This window comes from Meleagris gallopavo, chromosome 1, assembly GCF_905368555.1.
Source record: "Meleagris gallopavo chromosome 1, MGAL_WU_HG_1.1, whole genome shotgun sequence".
Taxonomy (NCBI): domain Eukaryota; kingdom Metazoa; phylum Chordata; class Aves; order Galliformes; family Phasianidae; genus Meleagris; species Meleagris gallopavo.
In genome coordinates, this window is record NC_139404.1 from 168,989,769 (window position 1) to 169,003,832 (window position 14,064).

At 39.2% G+C, this 14,064-nt stretch overlaps 1 protein-coding gene and 1 long non-coding RNA gene across 2 annotated transcripts in view; one reads left to right on the plus strand and one right to left on the minus strand.

Moving 5' to 3' along the window:
- Window positions 1-5,396, plus strand: part of LOC146545776 (uncharacterized) — a 33,758-nt gene extending 28,362 nt beyond the window's left edge. Inside the window, exon 5 of the long non-coding RNA XR_014881035.1 lies at window positions 3,186-5,396. This is a non-coding gene — a long non-coding RNA (uncharacterized LOC146545776). The remainder of the gene's footprint in view (window positions 1-3,185) is intronic.
- NHLRC3 (NHL repeat containing 3) lies at window positions 3,772-13,891 on the minus strand. Its single transcript, XM_010728730.3, has 7 exons — window positions 13,740-13,891; window positions 12,426-12,584; window positions 10,861-11,008; window positions 10,165-10,365; window positions 8,963-9,054; window positions 7,377-7,489; window positions 3,772-6,575 (listed from the first exon to the last, which is right to left on the minus strand). The coding sequence occupies exons 1-7, from the start codon at window positions 13,821-13,823 to the stop codon at window positions 6,347-6,349; spliced, it is 1,026 nt and encodes a 341-aa protein (XP_010727032.3). The 5' UTR covers window positions 13,824-13,891; the 3' UTR covers window positions 3,772-6,346.
- Between the last annotated feature and the right edge of the window lie 173 nt (window positions 13,892-14,064).

The window sequence follows — 14,064 nt, forward strand, 5'->3', positions numbered from 1 at the left end:
GCCAACCACCAGACCAGGCTGCCCAGAGCCACATCCAGCCTGGCCTTGAACGCCTCCAGGGATGGGGCATTGTATCACTCTGATTATAGGAGGGAGATGTTCTTTTAATATTATATACCCGGCGTGAGATTAAGAAACAATGGTTCAAATGTTGGTTCGATCAGTTTATTATAAATCTTAATTAGGGAAATGGGGAAAGGGAGGATGGACATTATTATGAATTAGGGTAACGGGGAAGGGAAGGAGAGCGATAGAAAAGACAGGAAAGAAGCAGCAAGGAGTCTTTGTAGTAAGCAAGAAGGAGATAGTCACCACCATTGATCCAGCGTGGTTCATAGTTCAGTCATTGATCTTCAGTAGTGGTGGATCATCGGGCATTGTTGTTCTGTTGCCGATGAGGATGGCAACAACGACAACGATGGTGACCATGGCGATGATGGCCCCTTTTCAATGCTTTCAAAGTGGTCAAGTCAGCTGTCTTTGGAGTGACAGCTCAAATCCAAAGCGGTGCAGTCAGCTCTCCTTGGAGTGGCAGCTTCTGGCTCTGGGATCTCAGCAGAAACTCCTTTGTTCCCACCTTCCAGGCCTTGTCAGCAGATAAGAGGAAGCAGGGATGCCCATCTGCATCCTGTTTTTCACAGGACATGATGGTATCATTCCCCAACTTTCCCATACCAAGCTGGAGCTATTTCATCACAGGCCAGAGCTTCTGCCAGTGAACTGAGCACTCTCTTCCAGAGGAAAGCAGCTCTGGAGGAAGGGGCTTTCAAATGTCCACAAAGTGATGTTGATTGTCACATGGTAGCACCATCACTTGCCTCCTCAACAAATCAATCAGAGTCCTATCACAAGAAATACCTTTGAGCCAAAAAACAAAGAAGGATTCTCACAGGCATCCACAATCTCCTTAGGCAACCTGTTCCAGTGCATCACCACCTTCTGTGTGGAAAACTTCCTCCTAAAGTTCTAATATCCAGACCTCCTATCAAATAAAAAGCCTTCAGATTTATTAGTTTTCAATGAAAAATACAATGAATTTCTTATTTTATACTTTTTTTTCTTTTTTCTTTTTTTTTTTTTAAAGCCTTACTAGTTTTCTCACTACGTGGCAAATATTCTGATAGGTACAGTTTACAGAAGGAGTAGAGCAAAAGATGACTCAGTCATCATACGTAAATGATTCCGTGGAGGATAAGTAAAATACTTTATTACATGGACACTTTCCTGCGCAACTTACTCTAGCTGCATTAGCATCGTGCATTAGCAGGGGGTTGGACTGAGTGACCTCCAGAGGTCCCTTCTAAACCCTGTGATTCTGTGATCTCTCTAAGGTAGTTGAAAGTTGAAAACATGAGGTTGAAGCCAAGCAAATCTAGACTGTGAAGCCTTCCTAACTTTTAATAATGTTTATTGACCACAGCGAAGAATTAAAACACAGAGACTTCAGTTACTAAAGTTAGATTTCTTAGTTCTTGTTTGTAAGATATCACATCATAAATCAGAATTAAGTAGGCTTATTTCTGATGTAACTGGCAAAGTTACTATATCTGTTTTGCACATCCAGTTACATGATCATCATAAGTTTCCTCAGCCTCTGAACACGCTCTTATGACAAAGTGCAACAATTAATCTCTCATATGTATCAGTGTTACATTGGCTCTAATGCAGTAATAAATCATCCTGCGTGCATAAATTACTATGCTCCTACCTTCAAATTTCATATAAACAACAGGACTTTGATGCTCTATAAACCCTGAAAAGTTCATAATATTTGGAAACATTTATCTCATAGGAAGTCTGTGCTGTAACTTTTTGATGATAACCACTGGCAAACAGAGTTTTTGCAGATGCAAATACAAAAATGTAGAATAAAACAGTAATACAGAATCATAGCAGGGTTTTAGACAAAGCTGAGAAAGGAGGGGCAGAATGAAATTGGTGAATCAGCTCTAGAAAGCTTAGCTCTAATCTCACTTGGGATCATCTCTGCAGGGAAATATATTGGCATTGCTCTCTCAGTATAATTATGCTGCTATAGTTATACTATTATAAATTATTACGTTTCTGAAACAGTGCATCAGGAGTAATTCCATCGAACCTAACAGCATAAGGAATAATCAATTCACCATACAGCATAGTCTCTGGACACTCTTTTTAAGAAAAATAATGGAAATAAATATGAGATGGACATAAATCCCGTATTAATAAGCCAGAATGACTAATACAATTATCTGCTTATGTTTAAAGCAGTCTGTTTTGAAAAGGGAAAGGAAATCTGCCATAATTCATTATGTTTGTTGACTTACTCCAAACGTTTAGAATTTATCAGCTGTTTACATTAGCTAGGACAGGGTTAAGCTGAGCATGCCAAACATCAGCAGAGGTCTGGTGCCCTCTTACGTTTTATTTAAGCAACTTCTGTGATAGCAAACCCTCACATCTTGTTCAGAGATCACTTGCGAGGGCTTCTCACGTTACAAATCATGGAGAAAGGATGTGTCGATTTAGATAACTGCTTAGTGCTTCAGAAAGGTTAATAACCACTTTCAGGCAGTGAACTTAGAGTAATAAGGAGACCCACATACATCCCTATGAACCTTCCCTTCCAGCTCTTATTGAGATAGTCTAGCCTCACTGAACTGATCATGTGTGGCAAAAACTTGATCCAGGCTTCTTCTGTTTTGACCAGACAGATAAGTCTAAATCAATTGCTGACTGGAACAGAAAAAAAAGAAGCCTGGTTGGCATCAATGAGAAAAATTATGATTAACAATATTAACAGATGTTTGTCTCTTCTGAGATTCTAAGATCAGTCTACCTAATCTTACCTTCTGAGAATGTCATCCAGGTAACAAATTTGGTACTTACCCTAACAGTAGAGAAGTTTAAAAACAAACAGATAAACAAAAAGTTCCCACCATCAAAAGAAAGTTTATTCCCCATTTCCTTTATTTTGATACAACAGAGGTATTTTCCTCACACTTAAAAATTGCCATCTTTCAACTAAAACTAGACTTTCCTGGGTTCTAGCAGTTATTTTATATTTTCTTCTTTGCCTAGATAACGCTGTAGTATGTTATTTTTCTTCTTGTGCAAGTATTTCTATACTTCTTGTTCTTCTAAAGCTAAATGGATTGCTCCATAGGTCTTCTCAGGAAATAAAACCTGATTTTATCTTATCACAGAATCACAGAATGGCCTGGGTTGAAAAGGACCACAATGACCATCTAGTTTCAACCTCCTGCTATGTGCAGGGTCGCCAACCACCAGACCAGGCTGCCCAGAGCCATATCCAGCCTGGCCTTAAATGCCTCCAGGGACGGTGCATCACAACCTCCTTGGGCAACCTGTTCCAGTGTGGGACTGCTGAATTTAATTAGAACGTTGATTAATAATATTAATATTCATTAGTAATAATGAATAATAATTTAATTTCCCTGATACAATAAAAAGAGCATGCTTTTTTTTTTTTTATGCTTTGCACTTGTATGAGTCACCATCCTATTTTGCTAATTGCTCAAATGAAAACATCTGGAAGACATTTGTGTGCTTTTTGTTTTATTAAATACAGGAGTTAGAGCATGAAAAACTGTGGCCTGCTGAAATAGTAATGTATGAAGACAACATGAAATTTTAGATTCCGTTTTAATAAGGCATCTAATTATTTCTGATATCAACGTTCAAGTGCTGTGGATTCCATATTTAGTGGAGTCGAATAATCCACTGCAATGAAATACATTGACATTAATAAAGAAATAAAGAGCCAAAATATTTCACAATGGTAAATTCGCAATTTATTGTACCAAATTATCCTATTATGCAATTTTTCAGAGATCAGATTTAAGATGATACATAAGAAGACCCTCACAGAATAAGAAAGTGCATATATCATTTTTGCAATTTGGCCACGGACGCAAAAGTGAAAAAGGAGTCTGAGAATCTTATGCTATTTACATCCCTTCTTATCACAGATGCCCAATCCTGAAAGGGAAGGCTTATTTTGGCACCATGGTCCATCTCAGTAAATTCAGACAAAATAGGATGAATATTCCCCATTTCTAGGTGCTGCAAAAGCCCACTTAAAAACATCCACACAGCAAACTGAAATGTGCATAACTAACTTGTTTGTCAACATCCAGAAGTGCACTACTCCTCCACAGAACACAGAAGAGTGTTTCCAGAAAGCTTAGTTTTGCTTCAAATGGATGCAACAAAGAGAAAATAAATAAGGATGAGATGGGATGAGAAAGAATCAATGTGCTTGGATCCCTTACAGCATCAAATATACACGCTCAAGTATAGTTAATTATATTAATATTTTTAAAGATAATTTCACCTTCTGTAGGTGAGCAATAGCTAGATTGCACAAAGGGCAGAAATCCCTGAGCTAGTGGTGACCCAGTTAGAAAATCCACACAACACACTTTCAAGCTATGTGGACCTATCTGCTGAGGTCAAGAGGAAGAACTGCTGCCTTTCCAGGTAATAAACACTGCTTTTTAGCTGAAATTCAATACAATGCAAATGATGAATCATATTTGCTGAAGTCCTAGTTCCAGGGCTGGCACGAGTGCAGACAGGTTAGATCTGCCTTTATTATTGCTGATCCAGCCAGCAGCAAAGCATTTATATCACAGAATCATAGAATGGCTTGGGTTGGAAGGGACCTTAAAGAGGATCTTGTTCCAAACCCCCTACTGTGGGCAGGGATGCCCATGTAGTGCGTTAATCCCAAATAGTGCTGAAAACAAGGCATCAGGTTCACAGCTGAATTGCTTCACAAAGAAAATGTATGAATCTCTGGCTTTTCTGGACAATTTCCCTGTCTGCTGACCCAGAAACGTTGAGATCTTACATTGAAACCTGCCAAATTAAGATGCATTTGCTTTAAATGACATTCACTAACATGGATACCTTCAGAATTAATACAATTCCCTTATTCTTTCCCAAGGAAGTAGAATAAAGAATTGCCTTTAATAGATTAGCATTAAATTAGTTCCACACATTCTACTGTGTGGAAACAGGAGAAATACTCCCAAATGTTTTGAAAACCTAGTAGATAAACATGGGATGGCTTTAGAGAAGTACTTGGTGACTCACTTTAAGGCTGCAAAAGCCTTTTTGCCAACTTCCCTTTTGTACCCACTTCCCTCTGTGCTGTAAACATAAAATCTCATAGCAACGTGTAAAGAAAATGGAACCATTCTGGACTGGGAATGGAAAGAAATGTACTATACTGGTGTTCCTATTCAGAAAAGTAAGATGATTACACAGTTTTTCTTCAGAACAGAGTTTGGAGACATCTGTTAAGAAGTCCTTCAAAAGGAAGAAAATCTAGACATTAACGGAGTTGTCTCTTTGGGGCAGTGAAAGTCTAAGTGCAGAATATAAAATGGTGAAGAAAAATAACCCAAATCAAAACAATTGCTAACTGACTGAGCTTCAATAACATCGGGTGAGCATCATGTCTCTAAGGCCCCAAATGCTGTTTTAGAGTTTCCTAGCAAATTCTGATTTCTTTACCTTGAGCAACTTAAATGAGTTGAACTCCAATATGTTCCACTGTGAAATTTCACTGAACAGAAAACTCATCCTGATAATAAATCAAATTAGATTAAGAATAGACATAGTTAAGAATTAGTATGTGGCTGCTGTGCACATACTTTTAATTTAGTTAGACATGCCTGATGTCATTTTAACTGTAGCCTATTACAGGCTTGACTGCTTCAGCTGAAAGTAAAAACTTTGATTTCACTGCAGATATTATTAGCTACTCAAGGCAGATGCCAGTGTCAGCACTGACACCAGCATCCAGCAGCATCTTATTCAACACCGTAATGCATCTCTGTATTCAGAGCTGGGCAGTTTCAGCACAAAGACAAAAAAAAACAAAAACAAACAAAAAAACAAACAAAAAAACCTAAAGAAGTGTTATAATGAGGTGTTTGACTAGCAGAAAAATCAATCATTTATATACTTCCCTCAGATCAGTTCTGGCCTTCATTTAACAACATACACAACAGGCCACGTATTTGAGCCCCAACTTGAAGCTCTGTACACTGATTAATAAATTTTTCAGTGTTTACAAAATTGTATAAAATAAAGATACTTATCTTCCTCTTTCCAGAAATAAAAGGAAAAGCCATCGTTGCATTATTCAAATGATTAACAGCTCAAGACCAAGTACTTGTCCAGAACTGCAGCAAGAACAAATTCTTCTCCCTAGAGTTCTGAGCACAATGTTCTGTGCTTGTCTAAGGAAACACAAGCTGCAGAAAACTCAAGGAAAGGTGATCACAGGTCTTACATGTCATACAGCTTGTGCCACAGTACTTGTGGGAAACCATCAACTTAAGGGTACATATCTTTGCACTTGCTGGGCTCCAATTTCTGCAATATAGATTGCTCCACTCTTCACATCTACATCTACAAGGTGTGGCTTGGTTTCATCTGCCAGCTGGATTGTGCTGACTATAGCACAGTCCCCAATTTCGCCAACTGGTGGTGCTGCCAAGATTGCCAAGCGGTTGATACGCAGGTGAGCTACAATCAGATACTTGTAATTGCCAGTAAATCTGTGAAAGAGAGAATGATGCACTCTATATGACATCTCACGTTAACAAAACCATGCACTTAAAAACAAACAAAACCTCCACTTAAATACTGAAGTTTTTGAATGCTACAATAGACCTAATGCAGTAAAAGAATTAGCTTGTAAACCTCTCTTTATGTGTTGCTGCTCCCTGAGACAAGTTAAATTACTACAGAAAATTAATTCAAGACAGTCTTTCATAGAATGATTTATAGAATCATAGATGGCCTCGGTTGAAAAGGACCACAATGATCATCCAGTTTCAACCCTCTGCTATGTGCAGGGTCGCCAACCACCAGACCAGGCTGCCCAGAGCCACATCCAGCCTGGCCTTGAATGCCTCCAGGGACGGGGCATCCACACCTCCTTGGGCAACCTGTTCCAGTGCTTCACCACCCTCTGTGTGAAAAACTTCCCCCTAATATCTAAATTAAACCTCCCCTGTTTCAGTTTAAAACCATTCCTCCTTGTCCTATCACTATCCACCCTTGTAAAGAGTCATATTTCCTCCTGTAAAAGCTGCAACAGCAAAGAAAAATACAAGAACTTCAAAATGAAATTCCAATTTCCACACTTTAATCTATATGGTCTGTTATAAAACCAGAATTCTGCTTTCATATCAGGATACAACTGCACACGCCTTTGCATGCAATCAGGCCCAGCTCCCTACTAGTTAAATTGGTTAACTACTTGTCATCAGACACTAATTATCAACATTATTATTCACAATATATACCTTTTATTTATGTAATTGCATGGTTCTAGTAGGACTGCTTGACAATACCTGACAGAATAGGGTCCATCTTCTGAAAAGCAGCTGCTCCAAGCCCCCAGCCATTCCCCTGTCACTTTATCAAAAACCTGGATTCTTCTGTTGTCCCTGTCTGCAACCCATACCTATTAAGAACAAAAATCATGGTTGTTCACAATTACAACAAATCAGAGAAGAGATCAGTTTCTTGCATAAGCAAAGTATCTTGAAGTAAAAAAAGAAGTACACCTAGGAAGAACATACCTTCATGTTCAAAGCTGAATAAGTAGATACGACTTCCAAACAAACTCTTCACGTACAGCAATTATTTTTAAAGTACTTTAGCAAAGAAATCAAGGCTCTCTCTTCACTTCTGTAGCTGTGACACAGGTATACTCAGTAGTAATATATTCATACCTCCAGCGAGGACATATGCACACCTATTAAATTCTAGAAACACTGCTCTGTCTCTTGCTAAACATTTGTTTTTCAGCAGTAGTATCATGATCCAGACCCACGATGACTGTATCTGTAGACACTGCTACAGTTTTAATACTACTACAAATATTGAGCAACTTCAGTACTATGACATTTTCAGCACTTTTTTGCCTCATCAGTTTTGTGGAGCTTATCTCTGATCACCCTGTGCTAACTGGGTTCACAAACACTGTAAGGTAGCAATAGCAATAGCCAGTTCCACTGAAAGCCTCACATTTTCTATTATCATGAACATTTTAGCTGTTGACAACTTGTCTGACAGGTAAGTAAGCTTCATCAGTTTTCTGGGACATCACCCAAAAGGAAAGAAAAAACAAGTTCTCCTGGGATCCTTCATCAGTATTTTTAAATGAAACACTGATTCTCAGATTTCTTAGGAATTGACAGTGTTTTTAACCCAAGCTGATGACCAACACCACTTTGGCAATAAGGTCTCAGCCCCATCTAATTGCTGTCTTTGACTGTATATACTCACTGTTCCCCTATAACACAAAGTTGCTGTATCTTTTCTCTTTCCCATCCCCCCAGTTTTGGCAGACAGGTTAATTTTATAATCACTTCTTATTCTGGTTCAGACAGCATCTATAGAACTAGCTGAAAACAGTGACTGAAGATGTAGCCGAGTGATCTTATTTTGCCTTAAAAGTATTAAGCACAGCAAGACAAAAACTAGATTATGATTAAGATCGGGAAGAAGTAGAATCTCGAATGCCTTGAGGTGCATGTAGAAAAGGACAGATACTCACAAGCTAGCCAGAGTCTTACCATTCTCTTAAGCTTATCTGGAATTTCCAAATATGAAATTGGAGTCCCTGAAAAGTTTAAGTGCTCAGGCAGTTATCTACTACAGAACAAAATTACTCTATGCTCCCACAATGGCAGCCTGTTACAAAGTATGTAAGGAACATTTCCAAGATCCATGCAACAACAAGCAGTAACTGGTCAGGACCTTTGCACCAACCCTGAAGACATCTATCTCAGTAGAATCTTCAGTTTTCACATTGAAAACTGTAAAGCACAGCAGATCAAGGAAAACAAATACAATTTTTTGCATTGTTCAAAGTCATCTGCCATCAGAGTCATTTATACGTAAAAAATAAAGTCCTCCTTTTATTCTTTACCCGTCCAAAAGGGTCCACTGTCACACTGTGAGGGATCTTGAACTGGCCAATACCGGTTCCATTTTCTCCACTCAGCCATATCTCTTTATAATCTGAGCAGAAGATGAAATAAAAACAAAAACAAAAAAAAACAAAAACAAAAAAAAACAAACCAAAGAAAATAACTTCAGCTTAAAGTCATTCCCTTACAAAGTTATTTTTAATCATTTGTAAAAGATGGTATTTCTAAATCCTGACACATAAAACTAAAAATACTGCAGCTAGTGCAGTAACTACTGGATTGTAATTAGTGGTTTCAGCATCATGGTTACAGAAATGCAGCCAACTACTGCACAAGAGCCGTAGTCAAGGCTCTGTTAAGCACTGCATTAAAAATAAATAAAATAAAGAAACAGCTCAATGATAATCATACTTCTTCGTTTACTGAATTCATGTTCTGTATTTGTTACCTGGCAGTTTCAAGTCTATTCTGAGTTTTAATAATTTATTATTTTGCATGTTAAACATCACCTGACTGTTTTATGAAGTGGATGGTGTAGTGCAAAGGAGAAACTGTAACACCTCAATCTTTCCCCAGCTGCAGACAGGCACAGACTCCCAACCCATCGCCCTAACCAACACTGATCATCTGCTAGAGAATACGAGTAAGTTAATTAGAATCACAGAATAAAAGCATCTCTAGGCACCATCTGGCTCAGCCTGTCTCTAAAAGTAGAACTGGTCCTGATAACAAATCAAAACCTGGAGTTAGGTCAGGTTGTTGATATCAAATTCTGATTATCTCCACAGGTTGAGACTGCAAAGGTTCTCTGGACAAACTACTTGCTGACTGACCACCACCATCATGAATCTTTCTCTCCCAAGATCAAACTGGAATTCCCTTCTTTTGCAATTTTTGTTTGTTGCTTCTCATTCTTCACAGTGAACATCCAAGAAATGTGCAACCCCTTCTCTATACCCTCCCATCAGTACCCTGCAGACAGAGATAAGAACCCACCTTAGTCTTTGTCCCTGAAGTGTGAACAAATAAAGTCTCTCAGCTTCTTGTCATCAATAATTAGAATATTAGTTTCTACTAAAGCAGTCTTCAAACTAATATTAAGCAGCAGCTCAGCCTAGAGTCCACTTAATACCATTCTCAAGTTGTTATTTAAAATCCAAGTTTTAATTGCCACCTGCTGTGGAAGTTTATTTTTCCATACCTTGGGAAAGTTTGAGCAATCTGTTATTCATTCCTCCGTCTCCATCCACAATATACATCTCTCCACTCTCCTCTACAAAGAGCTCTGCTGGTTGATCAAATTGTAGGGGATTCAAACTGGAACCAGCGTTACCTGGCGTGCCCAACACCTGCAGAAGTTTACCAGAAGGGCTGTACTGTTTCACAGTGTGCCCATATTTCCCTGGATAAAAAGAGTGCAAAAATATCTTAACAAACAAAATGAGAAGTATTACAACTGATTACAAAGATTAAAAAGAAAACCTGATGATTGCAAGTGAGATCAAAACCAGTAAAATTCCACAGTAAGAATATGACTACGGGTTAGTGAATCCACAGGCTAACAGGCTATAGCAGTACTTCTCTATCATATTAGGTCACCAATCATAGGTAAAGACAAGCTTCACAGCCACAAGGTATTTTTATCCCTGATTCTTCTCCTTTGCCAAAAAGAAAAAGTGCTTGTTAAAGGTAGAAGCTACAAACAGACACACAGCACTACTCATGAACCTTCAGAGTATTTTATGCAGCACCTGACTAGTTTGTTCAAGGCAAGAAAAACACCAATTTGTTTCAGAGTTATCTGAAAGCCTTATTTAAATAAAAAAAGCTGTTTAATTTATACACAACTTGCATTTTCTTCCCCGCTTAATATTTCCCACATCTCCACAGTGCTTACCTGATCCGACATCTGTGATCCATACTGAACTATCTGTTGCGGTGTTTGATACAAAGATACCATGAGGCTTTTCAACTGTATCATTCCAGGAGTCAAGAAAATAGCCTTCCTCTGAGAATACCAGCACCTTTGGTACATCATCTCCCCTCTGAAAAAGCAACAAAAATCCATTAATAAAACATATTAAGCAAGTAATGATACTTTTGAAAATTCCTCTCTGTTATTTTTTGCAGTCTTTCGTGAATCATGAAGGTCACTTGTCTGAGAGTTATCACTTTTTCCAACTAGAAAAGGAAAGAGAGAAGGGTCTAAATTTAGCACATAACACCTGCCAATCATTCTAGACTGTCAACTTAATTCACATTGAGATCAATTTTCAGAGCAGCCAAGCACCTTTAGAATTGTGTTTTTAAGCTGTTGATGAAAAATAGACAAATAAAATGCAAGCATAATACAGGCACAAAAAACCTAACTGTACTGGTTAACTGGATGGTACTGAATTACTCATGCTGCGCTCCATAATTAAATCCTTTCAGATGGTCCCAGAGGGACCATCTTAGCCACGAATCTAAAGATGCAAATACATGGCACAGGATAACACACGTAACTGAATTCCAATTACTGTAACCATATGGTTTTGATTTCATGGGACAGAGGCTGGAAGGGGACCAGTCATCTACACCAGAACTACATTCTACACTGCAGTTAGAAAAGAAGTTACTGTGATTCAGTTAAGTTAGATCATGTGTTCATACCAGAAAAAATTCATACTTATCTTCTTAAAAAAAAGCACAAAAGTATGCTCCCAGAACTGCTTTAAAAATTGATCAATATCTTTATATTGCCACTCATTTTAATACAATAATCATTTTATATGCTTTACAGGCTTAGTTATTATATTAAATGGCCTACAATGTCAGAAGGCAGACAGGATGTTGGTGGTATGACAGTTGAACCTTCCCATCCATAATGCATTACATTTTGTTGCTGTGCAGCAGATGGTGGCAGAGGGGTGGACGTGAACACAGTAGGCAGTGAATGGTGCATTTCAGCAGTGGAGACAGTGACAGTGGTCACCTGTGCTGGTGCAGATTTTTTCAAGCACAGCATGCAGGCTCTTGTTCATCACTGCTGATGGTGGTGACTGTGTTGAAAAACACAGTGTTCTGTAGCTAAGAATTTGCTCTATCAGATAGTGTTATTCTGCCCTTTGTGTCTCTTGTTCTTTTTACAGAAGTAAACAGGAGGTATTACTTTCAGAGCAACATGTTTTAGCCTCGCATTTATATAAACATAGAAAATATTCTATATACAAAAGTACATACCCTTTTACACTACCTACAAATTATACATGCATACTTACATTTACAGATATATGTAATTATAACTCCTTATATATATGTAAAATAAATAAATAAAAAGTATATATACAGACATATAAATGGATAACAAAACAATAAAATTATCACATGTGTACAACATAATAATTTTTAATGTAAAGCAGAACTTTTGAAGGCAAAAATGCACTAGATTAACACGAAGAGAAATCTAGCATTTTCACTCACCTGTCCCACATAGACCAAACCATGAAGAGAATCAACAGCAACACAAAATGTTTGGCCACTGAAGTACTCTGGAATTTTAGGCCAGCTTATGTCCAACTTGTACATCTGTTGCTCTCCATCTCCCTTCCAAGAAGAGAAGTAATCAAATGCTTTTAACATCTGAAAATACAAAAATATGTCTCCGTTAGCAGTTAGATTCCACAACAGTGGGACCTTTGCTTACGTCCAGTTTCAACAAATATGAAGATTAAAAGAATCAGCAATTGAAAGTAACTCATACTGAAGCATCGTAAGTGGATTTCACTGAATCACAGAACCGTTTAGGTTGAAAAAGCCCTCTGAGATCATCCAGTCCAAGAGGCGACCCATCTCCACCATACCCTCACTACCACATCCACACGGTTCTTGAACACTTCCAGGGATGGTGACCACCACTTCCCTGGGCAGCCTGTGCCAACGCTCCAATGCTCCTTCTGAGAAGTTTTTCCTAATATCCAATCTCAATTACTCAGGTTAGAAAGGTAAAGAGAAGCTGGTCTGCAGCTATGGCTCTGATGAACTGCAAACGAGGTAAGAAAGCCATCTGGGTTGGGGAGCTCTGGAACTGGAAGGTGAAGAAAAAAAAAGGGTTGAGAGGGGAAGTGCACATGAAGAAGGGAAACATCTGAGAAATGAGGAAGCTTAAAACTGTAGGAACAGCAAAGCTCAGCGCAACGTATACATTTTGAAACATAACAGAGAAAAGATTGCTGCTTCTTGGTTGCATTTTTGCAGGTGAGGAATGGGAGAAGAGGATGAGTATGGGACAGAGATCTGCACACGGACAGAGAAGGGTCAGGGCAGAGCCATGAAGAAGCAAAGTGGCAGTGGCTGGGACCAACACCCTTCAGCTCTTCTGTTAACGCCTTGGCTACAACAGGGGTACTCTGAGCAAACAGGGCTGAGAACAGGGGTGGAATGTCATAAAAGAAACAGCGGAGCAGGGAAGAAGCCTGATAGCAAAGAGAGCAGGCAGGGTCTGTCACTTCGCAATTAGTAATCACTCTCTTAAAAGCAGCGTTCATTTGGAATTCCCGGCTACTCATTTACCTCACAACAGCTGCAAAGCCGTGAATACAAACTGCTACCTAACAGCCCTAAAGCGGGAAAGACGCGAACAGGAGACAAAGAACGAAAAAAATAAAAAATAATAAAATAAAATAAACAAACAAACAAATAAATAAATAAATAAAAGAAAAAAAAATACGAGCTTCCTCCCCACATCTGGCTGAAGAAAGGAAGCCAAACCCCGAGCCCAAAGCCGCCCCTCCCCACCTGCGAGCCCCAGAGGAGGCCGAGCAGCGCCAGCAGGACACCAGCCATCACCAGCCGCGGCCCCGCCGCCTGCTTCCGCCTCATAGCGGCAGGGCGGGCCGCGTTGCCATGGCAGCCACGTGACCACCCCGCCCAGGCCTGAAGGGCTGAAGGACGGGGGGGGATAGCTCCTCACTTTGGGCTGTCCGAAGCAGTGCCTTGCTCCCCGCCGAGCGGCTGTGGGGCAAAGAAAAAGCGAAGAAGCCCTATGGAAGGATATAGCGTTTTGAAGAGACACTCAGAGGCTGGAAAAGCTTCGAGACCGGCTCTCAGCTCCACCGTTTGG

Coding starts and splice junctions, on each gene's coding strand:
- NHLRC3 (XM_010728730.3), bottom strand. CDS start 13,823: ATGAGGCGGAAGCAGGCGGCGGGGCCGCGGCTGGTGATGGCTGGTGTC. Junction 11,009..12,425: donor GTTTGGTCTATGTGGGACAG/GTGAGTGAAAAT, acceptor TTGCTTTTTCAG/AGGGGAGATGATGTACCAAA. Junction 7,490..8,962: donor CAGTGGACCCTTTTGGACGG/GTAAAGAATAAA, acceptor TGTTCTTAATAG/GTATGGGTTGCAGACAGGGA.